The sequence below is a fragment of the Eleginops maclovinus genome, chromosome 18, assembly GCF_036324505.1.
Source record: "Eleginops maclovinus isolate JMC-PN-2008 ecotype Puerto Natales chromosome 18, JC_Emac_rtc_rv5, whole genome shotgun sequence".
NCBI lineage: Eukaryota > Metazoa > Chordata > Actinopteri > Perciformes > Eleginopidae > Eleginops > Eleginops maclovinus.
Window position 1 is genome coordinate 4,373,137 of NC_086366.1, and position 14,568 is coordinate 4,387,704.

The following is a 14,568-nucleotide window of genomic DNA, read 5'->3' on the forward strand; positions in this document are numbered from 1 at the left end:
CATCAACCTTTTTCCTGCGATGATAATGAACATGTCCTCTATCTTTGGTTTCCATTTTGATGAGAACACAGGTGGACAGGAAGATAGATGGAAAAGGTAATCAAAAATAAATCTAGAATAACTGACGTGAGCGGGGGCTATGATTACACTGATTAACAAGGCCATTACTGGTAATTGCTTCCAAGAACCCCACTGTCGGCTAGTAAACACTGCAGCTAGCCTGCACTTTCCAGTTGTGTGTGTGTGTGTGTGCGTGCGTGCGCGTGTGAGTGTGTGTGTCTCAGGTATTTGTTAGGTTTCTGTGTGACCCTGTTTGGATAAGCATCCATTAACGCATTAATGAGCCACAGTTTCACGACATAGTAAACTCAGACGAAATGTTATCTTTGATAGTCACTTTGGGGCCGCAGGGAGAAGTTGGGAACAAAACATTGACACACTTGAACTTGTCTGCAAACTGTTGCTTATTTACACAAACAACCTGCTTAGAAAGCAACACTATCATGAATTTGTTGCCTTGTTTTTGTCCTGAGATTGTGTTCTTTAGCAGAAGAAGACAGGAAGTCAACACTAACGGGAACACAGTGAGGGCTCTGGTAATTGCAAATTGTCACTTTAAACATACATTAAATATTATCTGCTTCAAGTTTGTACTCCAGGTTAATTAAATAACTACTATATGCATTAAAAAGGTATTTATTCTGGTGCATTTAATGCCTATTCCTTAAAGTTGACACCATTAAATAGTTTAAAATGTGATTTTATTTTATGAATATCTCTAAATTCCTTCCTCGGTCATTAATATATTTTTTTAACTGAAACATTTAGAGGTAATCAACTTCCTAAATGCAACTTTGTCATTCATATGTTTGACTGTATACTGTTTATTCCTCATTTACATTTCCAAACTTGTCCAGACTTCCTGACTTAAGAACATTGTGGCTTATCATGGAGCTGGATAATGCTTCACTTAATGCTGGATTGGGGGAAAGGACTCAGAAGAAGCAGAAGCAATAGAGGAGGCAGGGGGACAAAGGTATAACAAAGGGCGAGCTTATATTTCTAAAAAGCTGTCAACAAAAGATGCTAAACTAGGAACAAAGGAAAAGTATAAAATGAAAACAAAGGCAAAGGGAGATCCAAGACATCAGGGGAAACAGCAAACAACAACGACGACGCGACAAAGAACACAAAGGAAAGACCAGACTAAATACAGAGGAGGGTAATCACAAGACAAGAAACAGCTGGGAAGGGGGAGGAGAGACTCAGGGGCAACAGGTGAGCACGATCAGACAATCAGACAGGAGGGAAACTAAAGACAGGAAGTGAACTAGACAAGATACATTTCAAAATAAAACAGGAAACTAAAAATACAGAAACTGAGATCCTAACAATATGTTTCTCATACTGCCTGTTCTGCAGCACCTCTTTTCACCCTCTGTCTGAAACCAGAGCCCAGTCTGCTCTGATTGGTTGGATGGCCGGCTCTGTTGTGATTGGCTAACCGCTTAGAGATGTCCCACCACTTAGCGTATCACGTACAATGTGTTGGAGAGCTAGCCAATTGAAGCGCAGATTTTACAGTGATGTCGATATGTTCCGGGACTGGACGGAATTTTGGGATTTTAGCCTTTGCAGACCCTTTACATGCATAAAAACCTATATAATACACTACAGGGAAAGCATAATTGGGCCTCTTAATCTTATTTTTTTATTTCCTTTATTCCTTAAACTAAGGAATTTTAGAGGTCTCATTATTTATTCAGCGATGACTCTGTTATACCTCGACATCAAAGCGGAGTGCCTCACCCTGCTGACATGAACTGCAGGTTGAATTACATGCTTCTCCACTTCAAGCTTACGGACTTATTTTTATTTTTCACAAGATCTGTTTACTTATTCACCGTCTGATCCGTCACGGTGAACTCGCAGGCCCTCGGAGCTGCGAGGTTGAACCCTTTGAACTCCTGATGTTCTAAAATTATCTCCTAACACCACAACCGCTCAAATTCACCGTCACATCTTCTCCCTCAAGAGCCGCCTCTCACGTGCTACGTTGCTGTTTTGTAGTTGGTGCCTAAATTAAAAATAGCCCCGGTGCGACAGGAGTTTTGACAGTGAGAGCTTGTACTCCTTCATTTGTTATTTTCCTCCCGACCCCGTCAGATGTGTCCTATCGCTGATGAGAGCAGGCTGCGCTTTCATCTCCACTTTACTTGTCCTTCCATCTTTTATTTTAAGAACGTGTGCAATGGATTAGTTTCCCCCCTCCCCCCCTCAACACCACTGAAAAGCCTTTGGATTAGGAATGTGTGGAGGGCAGGATAATAAGAAGAGGGGAGGAAGAGACAGAGTAGAAGAAAGAGGAAGAGGAGGACGTGATAAAGAGGAGATGAAGTGGTGTGAAGAGGAAAACACTGTGGGAGTAGAGGGAGGATAAGAGCATCTTTAAGTGTGTGTGTGGTTGTGTGTGTGTAAGTCCGACTAAAAATCAGAATACCCCTTATACCACTTAAGAACCACTTGGAAATGTCTTATTCTGCATAGAACAAGCTTTAGAAAATGTCAAAAACAAACTATTTACAACTACTTCATCATGACCCAGTACAGCAAATACTTTATATTTAAGTGTGCAGACAGTCATGCTATTCTGTCAACTGATCAATTAGTGGATTCAATCAAGCCCAGATTATTAATTACCAGATTTGTTCTCATACTTTTCAATAAAGGCATTGGAAAAATGACCAAAACGAACAATTGGTGGACTTGTGTGAAGGATGTGCAATATAACTCTTATATCATTGCCCAATGTTGCATCTACTTTAGAAATATGTGTGCAGACAATCACATTTACCGTCTAATGATTTATTTAATCAACCGTTCAATAAAACTAAGTTCAAATCCTGAATTTACAAGATTTTTCCCCAGAACATATCTTGGAAATGACTTATTCTGTGACCGAAAGAACGAGATCGCGGATACAAGCGGACGAAATGGGATTTCGCCGCAGGGTGGCTGGCATCTCCCTTAGGGATAAGGTGAGAAGTTCAGTCATCCGGGAGGGACTCTGAGTAGAACCGCTGCTCCTTCGCGTTGAAAGGAGCCAGTTGAGGTGGTTCGGGCACCTAGTGAGGATGCCACCTGGGCGCCTCCCTAGGGAGGTGTTCCAGGCACGTCCAGCTGGGAAGAGACCGAGGGGTAGACCTAGGACCAGGTGGAGGGACTATATCTCTTCGCTGGCCTGGGAGCGCCTTGGTATCCCCCAGTCAGAGCTGGTTGATGTGGCCAGGGAAAGAGAAGTTTTGGGCTCTCTGCTGGAGCTGTTACCTCCGCGACCCTGACAGATAAGCGGGAGAAGATGGATGGATGGATGGATGGATGGACTTATTCTGTGTGGAAAAAGCATTAGAATAAAGACCCAAATGCATAATAAGTAGACTTACTGACATTTTGACATGATTTTGTGTCATATAACATTACTGCACTGACTGTATATTTATGTGGGTTTTCTCAACAAATCAGTTCAGATCTGTAAAAATGTGTAACAGCAGTTTAAATCTTGTATTTATCAGATATGTGGTAATACTTTTTATGGAAATGACTCATATTGCATAAAAGAAACCCACTTAAAAATACAACATTTTTGTAGTTGAGAAGTCAGTTTGTATCTGTGCAGGTTGTGCAACAGCGTTAGTTGTATGTCTTCTTATTAAGCTGGTTATTTATTATCTGCTTCACAAAAAACTGCCTCGCTGTTGCTATGCGACTGTTTGCAACTATTTCGAACAGTTTGAAGCGATCTTTTGCTGGAGCGCATGCTGAGCCCGAATGCTAAATACATGAATGCCACGCAGCGCTGTCACTTTCTGTTCGAAATAAAGGATGAAAGAAGTTGCTCGTGTCGGAAGAACACGTGAGCTTTGACATTACATATTGAACCCACTTAGACTTGAAGTCCAAATGCAATGTGGATACACTCGGAGACGGGGCAGATGAGGATAACAGAGCACACGTTCTGACAGGCTCTCCTCGTAGGCTCTCATGATGCTGCACTCTGCTGCACAAACAGAAAGTGACGGACGTTATTGTGTAAAGAATGAAAAGAGAGCTCTATAGAGAAGTTTAAATCGTACTCGGCAGAGTGGAGAGTAGCCGTGGTCTCCTCTGAATCAAACATCAGAAAAAAAAGGGTGCTTCATATCGTGCCAACAAGTGCTTGACTTGAAGCACAGTGTTTCTGTTGGAAACGCGCGTCCCAGTGTCCGTCATGGACGTTACATTGCACAATTGAGTCAGGTGTGTTCTGAAAAAGGCAATACAAATTCAACACCTTCATGGGGGAGTCAGAGCTTTGAAGTGCTATACACACAGTCTGTCTTATTGTTTGTAGCAGATACAGTGCCTTTTCTTGTACTGTGTGATGCAAGAATACAATCCCATGTGCAAATCTGTGGCATTGTAGCGATGCTGGAATATTTCATGCCCCTGACTCTGATTCTAAATCTATATTTAGAAGGTGCAGGTGATGAAGGGGACTGTGTTGTATGTGGGTCAGCGCTTAAGGTCACTCAGGCACAACTCCAAACAGAAAAACTGTGAGAGAGGATGTGGGAGTTCCTGCTCTGCCAAGACCAGAAATAAAGTAGTATTTCTTCTTTTCTCGTGAACAGGATTCCACAGATATTTGTATTTTGTTGTTTAAATTTCAGAAAGTGACAAACAGATTAGATTAAAAATAAGCATCTGAATTACTTTGATGCACCAGAACAATAACAGAAGAGGTGTTTCCAGCAGGGCCCAGTTGTTATATTCAAATAGAACTACATTTAAAGGGATACCATCCGACTAACGTGTTGTATACCTTCTTTCTATTGCTTTCCATACATCTCATGTTAATGACAGCACCAATGAATTCATTTTTCTCTATGATGTGTCCAGCAGTGGCTCAGTCAGTAAGGGCTTGGACTGGGAATCGTAGGGTCGCCGGTTCAAGTCCCCGAACAGACTTGAAATATGGAAAGTGGACTGCTACTTGGAGAGGTCCCAGTTCACCTCCTAGGCCCTGCTGTGGTGCCCTTGAGCAAGGCACCAGACACCTCCAATCCCCCCTCCCCATTGCTCCCCGGGCGCTGCACGGTAGCTGCCCACTGCTCCTAGTACTAGGATGGGTTAAATGCAGAGGACCAATTTCACTGTGTGTGCTCTGCTGTGTGCATGTGTGTGACAAATAAAGAGGGTTTCATCCTCCGATTCTATTCTATCCTAAAGGATTTAGTGCATGTAAATGGTTTGCAAACAGCTAGGTGTCAATAATTGTCTTGAGGTATTTGTAGGTGTGCATAACTTCAACTGTCGGATACTTGATGGATAGGTAACACTACTTTAAAGAGACCCTATTTTGCTTTTGTTTGTTTTTTTTTCGTTTTCCTGTCCTAATGCCTCCAATCGACTCCTTTGTTTACTTCTGTCACATGATGACATCACTTTGTAACACTTGCGGTCCTATTTGGCTAACGCTCCAACACATTGTACATGATAGGCTAAGGGGACGGGACACCTCTAAGCGGTTTAGCAAGCAGACAAAACAGAGTCAATCAGAGCAGACTGGGCTCTGGTTTCAGACAGAGGGTGAAAAGAGGTGCTGCAGTATGAGAAAAATAAAGAGCTTTTTGAACATTAAAGCGTGGAGACATGTCCCAGGAGAGGAACAAAATACAAACATGAACCTGAGAAGAGCAGAATATGTCCTCTATAAAGGAGATATTTATACTGCATCGCTCCATAGATTATACACATTAAATATTCAAAGCCAATTTCCTAGATATGGGTACAAAAGTGATCAGATACTGTACTACTTAGTACTTGGTTATTTTGGTCCATACATTAAAGCTATCTAAATGAAGTACCCAGTATAAATATAATCTGTTGAACCCAGTCAACTTTTTCCATTTGACACCATTTTGTGTAAAGGGTGTGTAATTTAACTTCATCAGTATTGCCGAATGCTGCAAATACAGTACGTTTACGGGCACACACACACACACACACACACACACAGTTATTAACTTTGGCAGGGAACATGCTGTCAACGCTCGAGTATTCAGGGTTTTAGATTTAACACTCCTACACAAAGTTAAGGAGGGTGACAGCTGACTGTATTCAGATTGTCAAAGGCTTCTCAGAAGTACTTCTAGCTGCTGGGGAATTGTGTATATAATTCAGTGTGTTACATTTGATGTTTACACTCGTGCTAAAAGTTGTGCAGTGATGAGTCAGAAGGCCTTTCCCTCTGAGTTTGAATGCAGTTACTTGTTTGCTATGGTGTGAAAACCAGCCGTATAGGTATGGGATTTATGATTACATTTTGCTCCCTTAGCACTTCATTGAAATAACTATTTTTGTTAGGAAATATTCAGCTGGAGAAACAGTTTTCCTCAACTGAGAACCATGAAATGAGATGGTGTAGTGCATAAGGGTATTAGGAGTGAAAAGTGCTGCCTAATGCGGGACTATTTATATCACAATCTGTAATGAGATTTGGGAGAAACTGGCTGAGTTATATGCTAAGTTATGTATGAGGATTGTGTTTATTAATTCAACATGCTGAAATATGTATAAATAGCAAAGGTATTTAATTTAAAGGTGCCACATATTTTAGTAGGCAAAGCCTGGCAAGTGTTTTGTAAACATATGTGTTCCCTGTGGGTAACATAACAACTCTGAGAAATCACAGAAATTGGGTTTTGATATTGTTAGGAGTTGAATGAAAGGAAATGGCATCCAGAGGAGGAGGACAGCGTGAAGAAATCCATCTTCTTTAAAAAGGAGAGGGCTCGCTGAAAATAAGCATTCCCTTTGGCGAGAAGTGATGCTTTCAGCAGACGTACACTTTGGCCACAGTACCAATCCATAAAAGCATAATTTCTCTTTTTGTCCATCTCTCTCTCTCACACACAGTCACACACACTCAGACCTCATCAGGAACCCATGCTTTCTCAATTCTCTCTTCTCCTGAAAATCAAACATTTTTCTACCCCCGATAGTCTCAGTTGGCTGATAGAGAACTGAAGATCACGACTCCTTTTAACCCCTCCTGATGATGTATTAGTACACTATAGAGCAAAGAGGCTTTTTACCCCTGCTAGGGTGAAGGGGATAGAGTCTGTCCCTGGCGGCAATTGGAAAATGGCGATATGTGTGTGTGTGTGTGTTTTTCATTCCTTATATTTTGGCTGTTATGTATAAAAGTGAAGGATATCTAACAATTCCTTTTTATCGAGAGAGTTTTCATGGAGGTTCATTCAAGCTTTGCATACTTTGACTTCTTCTTTAATGTTGTCTAGGCCACAGAGGGCCTTTATTAGAGATGAAAAGGTGAAAGGGGGAGATAGTTTTCCACGGACTCAGGAGTTGGACCCGTGTAGGTGGCAGCGGGACACCACAGGGCATACAGCTCTAACCGCTGAGGGTCTTAATGTTTGGTTTAATGCCTTGTTTCAATCTTTCTGAAGCAATTGGTACCAATAATAATTTAAAAAAGGGACCAAAAGGCAATCTCATTGAGGACACACATATCTAAAAAAAAATCCTTCCAATCCCTTTGACTTTTGAATTAATTCACCAGAAATAAAAACTCAATCTGGTCGACTGAAAAAGCAACGTTTTTTTGCAATTGTAATATTAACTTGCTTGGAGTCTTTATATGATGTATCGCCAAAAAAAATACAGTGATACTATTGTGTATCAATAACCACCCCTAATATAGTCGGATTGGTGAGTATAACAACAACAACTTACTGCTGTAATATAGAAATTGTGAAATAAAAAAATCCAACTGAAACGCCCCCTTTGTTGACTTCTGAAACATAGTGACATCACTTTGTAACACTTGTGCTTTTATTGGCTAGCGTTCCAACACATAGGACGTGATAGGCTAAGGAGCGGGACATCTCTAACTGGTCAACCAATCACAACAGACCAATCAGAGCAGACTGGGCTCTGGTTTCAGACAGAGGGTGAGAAGAGGTGCTGCAGCACAAGCAGTATGAGAACAATAAAGAGCTTTCTGAACATTAAAGCATGGAGACATGTCAGAGGAGAGACACTAGATATAAATATGAACAGAATAGGCTTTGTCATCTAAGATGTTTGTTATAAGAGTGCTTATGTTTTAATTGAAATCCAAATGATCGACTTATACATTAACTAATTATCTCACTGCTGTCAGTGTTAATGCATCAAGAAACATGTGGTATTATCTAGGCTGTCCATCACTGTCACCCTGTTGGACAATGTAACTGAACATAAAAACCCACTGTAATTATCCCACAGAAGATACACTGGGGACTTTGATATTTCCATGGAGACAGCTCAGGGAAAGTGTCTACGTTTCTCCTTTGCAGAGTGTCTTGATCACACGTCGGAGCCGCATGTCTGCTGGAAAATGAGCACTCGAAACATGTTCCCGGGCGTCGGTGTCTGTGTGCATGTCGAGTGGCTGAAGAAAGGTCAACCATTAAATCTGCTTCACTGACATCATGCTGTTACAAGAGGTAGAGCACCTGTCTAAACAACAGGGCAATTATGAAAGTGAAATTCACACATTTTTTGAAAGTTAGAAAGGTTTCTGAGACTATCAAAGCCGGGGTCTCATTTTTATTGATCTATCATTTGTTATGTTGTGGATTTAACACATTAAACATCACACGTTGTTCACAGCTCAGCACACACAGGCACATTTGGACCCTGCATTCAACCCATCCTATTTTGAGCAGTAATGCATCTATTTCACAGTCTCAGGGGGCAGTGTTCAGTTGCTCAAGGGGCACCTCGACGGTAACCAGGCGTTGAACTGGCACCTCTCAAAGTACCAGTTTACAATTGGTCCATTCAAACCAGCAACTATCTGGTGCCCAAGCCAAGACGGACTACTGCCCCTGCCTGCAGAACGCCTTAAGGAAATTTTCCAGATTTGCCTCAGACTTCCTGGACTCCAGATGAACCAGGGATGTGTTAAGAGAACTGGATCAGCTTTAGAGGCAAGGGGGCCTGTTCAGTCAAATGAAAGTTGCTCAGTGACACATAAAGACAAAATGGCCTGACTCTCAAGAACAGAAATACCCAGATTTGGACCCATAGAGCATGCACACTTGAGTTTTCCTTAAGCCCCGCCTCCAATCCAGTCTCAACTCAGGCAAACGAATGAAGAGGGAAAATAATGGATTGAGCTTTTGGCGCTTTTTACAACTTTTAAAACCTAATTATTTATATAATAGCTGTTTAGGTGTTCCTGATGGGTAAATGGACTGCATTTAAATGGTGCTTTCTCCAGTCGTTAATACTCCTCAAAGTGCTTTATAATACAGCATCCACACACATTTATACAGAGGCAGACGATGTTGTGCAAGGTGCCACCTGCTCACACACATTGATGCAGCGCTGGCCATCCAGAGCAATTTGGGGTTAAGTATCTTGCCCCATGGATACATCGAAATGATTACTCCATGGGATGGGATCGAACCCACAACCTTCCGATACTTCACAGTCACCCCAGTTGTTGATTTGGCTAAAAGAAAATGAGACACTGATTCACATACGTCCCTTTCCCAGGGAAGTCAACAGGGAGGAATTCAGTTTTGGCCCAATGACATCACGTGACTGACATGGAAGTAGTAATACCACCGTTTGGCCACTACGAAAAGTTTTCACTGCCCAGCGTACTTCCTGAGTGTGTCGAATGAAGTGATCAGACTTTGCTGGTCAAAGGTAAAGGTCACTGTGGCCATGATTTATGTTGTGAAGACATTATGGACAGACAAGGATGGAACTGCAACCCTTGCTTGGCGGAGGCAAAAAACCTCAAATAATAATTCTAGTTCCTGATATATTGGAGATATTACCCTTTGTTAATGATCTGTTCCACTTCTGTTGCTATACCTCTGTTTTGTTTTGCTCCAACGTTAAATAAATGAATATGTAAACACAGACTTTAAATGGTTCCCTCGTTAGTATTGGATGCATTTGGATCAAAACAATACGTAGGCTACTTGTGTGCTTGCATCTGCTTGTAGCCTGCATGCGTCAACATGCACGCCCACTGTCCATATATCCATGCCCTTGCTTGCGTCGTGCAGCTCATTACGTTTGGATCCATGCGGGACTCCTGCGCCTGCACCCGGCACTCAGCGGAGAAACGCGCAGGGCAGGCGGTGCTGCTGCTGCTGCTGCTGATACCGCGCGCAGTTCATCACAGCCCCCACTCCAGTCACCGTGAAGCAGTGTGGGATTCCTTCAGTGCTCAGACAGGGATGCGCATCTGGACCTGAGAGTGGCCCGGGGACATTTACGCGTCGAGGTGCTCCGCAGTACGCTACCTCTCCCTGTCCCTCACAGAGGAAATACTCGCACCAGTTGAGGACAGTTTGGGCTTCTTTCTTTTTTTGACAGAATGGCTGGTGCAGAGTGCCTTCTGAAAACGCCGAGGTAAGAGACTGTTTATTATCTCAGGATGGAAAAAAAGGTCGCTAATGTCAGGCGCGTAATCCCTAACAAAACGTCTCAAATCGTCCGTGTGATATTCAGTAGTGAACTTTGTAATGTTTCTGTTGCCTGTATGGTGCCACTCTTATATTCTCATGCAATGGTGCGATACTGTTTGTGTAGCACCCTTTCAAACACCATATTCTACATTAAATGATATTTCCAAAGGCACTGGAATGAGGTAGTTTGATGTGTACGTTTTCTCCTGTCAGTACGAAGTGTGCCAGTTTGTGTTGGGGGAGGAAAAGCGCACCAAAATTCGAGTGTTGCAGTAAATCCGCTTTCACGGTCGACTGCCAGTGTTTGTGCAGTAAACAAGATGTTTCCGCGTGCCTGGCCTCACTCATACAATGTGGGGCAATGAAGAAAAAGTGTTTGGAATAGAAATGATCACACTTGCTTTGTCTGATTTTCTTCGCACTCATCACATGTCTCTGCAGTCTCCTCCGTAAGCAAAACATAACACATGTTTTATTATCAGCAGAAACTCTTTCCAAAAACACTCTAATGAAAAGTTGCATGTTTGCGCATCACTACATTTTCCCGAGTCGATGGAAATACTCAAGCTTTCAAAGCAAATCACAGAATTGGACCGGGGGCAGTGCTTGAAAGCCAAAATACATTTCATGGGTTAATTGTATCCTCCACACCATGCAAGATGATTGCTGGTTACCTGGGGGCCCCGGGAGCACGAGCGCGAGAGCGCACCGACCTGTCAGTCAGCAGCGTGTCGTGATGGGAAGGTCGTTACGCGCAAAAAAGATCAGAAGTCGTGCGTGACGAATCCATCCCGCAGGTCATCTCCATTTTTTTGGGGGGGGGCGTAAAAAGCTCCCGATCTGCATGAGCAGCTTCATTTTTTACAATTCTTTCCACTTCCTTTTGTGCCAATGTCGTTTTGCTTCCAATTTTCTGCATGCATCCAACATAATCACTGCAGAGTCGTGCATGTGCGTGTGTGTTGGATTCATGTTTTGATATGTGCCCTGCAGATACAGCAGCCTATTTAAAGCACATCCACTTATCTCAAATACCCCCCCCCCCCCCCAGATTAACTGGCCATTTAAAGTACATTTCCTGTGACACAATTATTTACATCAGGCATGTTCATTCACTGCAAATAGATCCAGTTGTGTTGATCCCTCTGGGGCTTTTAAAGAAGAAATGCTTTTTTAATTTTTGCTTTGAAATATGTGGATTACAAAACAGCTGCTCCTATTTAAACATGCATCCCCAGCCTCTTTCTTTTCCAAATTGATCCTCATTAATGCCATTGCAGATAAGCTTAGATTTGGCTTATCTCAGTGAAAGCATGCACCGAGGATAATGACGCCTTCCCGGGGATTTTTGAGTTGCGTTTAGGCTCTTTCCGTAGTCTGACAGACATTCCCCCATTGTTGAGTGATGTTGGTTTATGCACCAAATGAAGGTCAGACATTGGGTTTCCTTTCTTTTTTTAATTCTATAATCCTCTATTGCCATCGCTGTGAAAGTCAAACGACAGCAAAGTGAATTTTTGACACGTAAATAATGCTTAGATGCATGCAGGACATCCTGTACAAACTACAATTTGAAAACAGGGTCCAACATGCAGTGTGTGAATTCTGTCATGAGTGTGTTTGTGAGGAGAGAGAAGACATCGCCCGCCCAAAAAAAGCTCGCTTCTCATGAATAATAGTGCTATAAAAAGGTCTCGACATGCAAAAAACAACATATAAAACCCTTTTGCACTCTTGAATAAATGATGGGAGGTATCTTCTTGGATGGCACTAGACTTTTACTTTGTCTTCGATGGGGCTTTAGAGGTGTTTGTCTCAGAATATTGAGTGTTATATTCAGTCACACAAAACCTGGTTAATCCATTGGATGGGTGCCACATCTGTAGAATATGATCACATGTGACATGGGGACAGCTAATCGGAGATCCAGGGTCCCATGATTGAACAAAGTTGGACTGAAGCACCTGCCCAGCCAATCCTCAAATTAAATACAAAGCTTAATCCCAGGTCTAGTGTACGTGAGAGGGTCTTGAACATATTTCTCTCCTCAGTGATTGTGATATTGTTAAATGTTGATCTCTGTTCTAGTTTGATGTTGCAAGTGGAACTGCTGTGATGCAAGAGAAATGCTTGCAAATGCTCCAACATTTCTGATTGCATACTGATTTTTTTTTAAGAAGAACACTTGACAGGAACTTCCTCTGACAAAGTTGTCTCTGTGCCCTTTCTGCCCCGCAGTAACTTCCAGCCGTCGGCCATGTTTGAAGGCTCCGAGGCTGTGGAGGTGGAGGGAGGCAGCTCGGAGAACACCGTGGCCTCGTCCATCAGCGCCTGCAAGAAGGTAAGATAAAAATAATGAACGTGCCTATCCACCTTTGTGTCCCCTGTGTGTCTTCTTGTCAAACACGTCTTCTTTCTCCTCTCATCATGTGCACCTGTCACTCATATCTGCCTCCCCCTCAGTTTCTCTGCAGAGTTTAATTTCCTCCTCTGGGGGTGGTCTGACACCCAGAGGTTGTGCAATAGGAGGAACAGCCCAGGCCCTCGGGTCAGCCCAGTAGATTTATCATCCAGCACTGTAGGAGCGACAGGAGGGGAAATAGCACAGATCAGTGGGCTGAGGTGGAGGCTGGATTGAATTTCTTTTCAAAGTGTGTGTAGGTCTCTTTGTGCACCGTGTGTGTGTGTGCTCACTGATGTGTGTTCCTAATTAGCCGATACCACTCATGATCTTAACTGACTTCCACTCGAGTGTCCTGTAGAGGCACGAGGTGATGACTCTCTCGTAATTGGGCCTCGGGCTCCGCTGACTCCTGCGATATGAGATCAGCTGAAGCTACGTCACCTTCACCTGTCTAAAGGAAGGGACAGATGGTCCTATCCTCAGGGTGCAGGCATGAGGGGGCATGATTTGTCACTAAAAATACACAGTGAGAACATGCGTAATATCCGTCATATGCCACAGTAACTGCAGAAAAATGTGTCTATTTATAACATGCGGCTGTCATCCCTTATCCTGTATGTGGGTGGTGTCTTTTTTTACTCCATTTTTACCTTCAAATATATATATATTTGATCTAGTAGTAGTAGTATTTATTTTATTACTATTATTTCATGTATGTATTTTTATTAACCTTATTTATTCATTGCTTTTTTAGAATTTAATTGTATATTTCGGAACCGTTGTTGTTGTTTGTTGTTATTATTATTATTTATTTTACTTGTATTATTATTTTACATATTTATTTGAATTAACCATATTTACTTTTATTTAATTGATGTCATGTCAGTCAATTTTTTAGTATTTAATTTATTATTTTAGCATCACTATTTTATTCCCTTTTTACTGTAATCATTGAAAGGTAGCTCATCTGTTTGAGTGTAGCAGCCAAAAAACATGGACACTATCCATTCTCAGAGATGTTTCTTTTAATATACTGTATACTTGTACACAACAGACACCAAGCAAGGGAAAAAACACCCTTTAATACTCTTGTGATTGACTTCGTCTGGCACAATGAACTGGTTTCAGGGAGTTATCCAAACTGGCTCAAACACTTAAAAATAAAAAGTGTATCAACAACAATTCATCCCGTGTCGGGTATTTACAGACATCCAAAGTGAGCCAAACCTGCCACATTTACCTTTAAATGGCTCAAAAAAGTCAACAGTCTTCGCTTTCTTATTCAACTATTTCTCTCATTTGCTACTTTTGGGAAACAGAACTCTAAAAAAAGGCTTAATACAACCTGACAGGGCTTTTGTTTTTCACCCACTAATACTCAGTAACTGCTTATTGTTATTACCTGTTCCTCTTCTTACCATGTGTTGTTAAAATTAAGAAAGACAATGGTAATAAAAGAAAATATACCATATGATCAAACCCTTGCAGTGTGGTAATCATCACGGGAATCTTTCAAATTCACTCTAGTTAATAAATTGGCATTGTAATTGAGAAGCTAATGAAAGGAGTGAAATCAATAGTTCAGTCAGTCCTCTGTCATTGACTGAGGCAGCTCAATGACTCCCG

General features: G+C 42.0%; 1 protein-coding gene across 2 annotated transcripts in view; it reads left to right on the forward strand.

The window, feature by feature from the left end:
* sphkap (SPHK1 interactor, AKAP domain containing) overlaps positions 1-14,568 on the forward strand; it is a 129,576-nt gene that overhangs the window by 86,457 nt on the left and 28,551 nt on the right. Inside the window, exons 1-2 of one of the 2 annotated variants that reach the window (XM_063906212.1) lie at positions 10,263-10,482; positions 12,777-12,879. In XM_063906212.1, the coding sequence (XP_063762282.1) occupies positions 10,448-10,482; positions 12,777-12,879 (138 nt within the window). In that variant the 5' untranslated portion in view covers positions 10,263-10,447. Of the gene's footprint in view, positions 1-10,262; positions 10,483-12,776; positions 12,880-14,568 lie in introns of those variants that run through there. The other variant, XM_063906213.1, reaches the window with a different exon arrangement.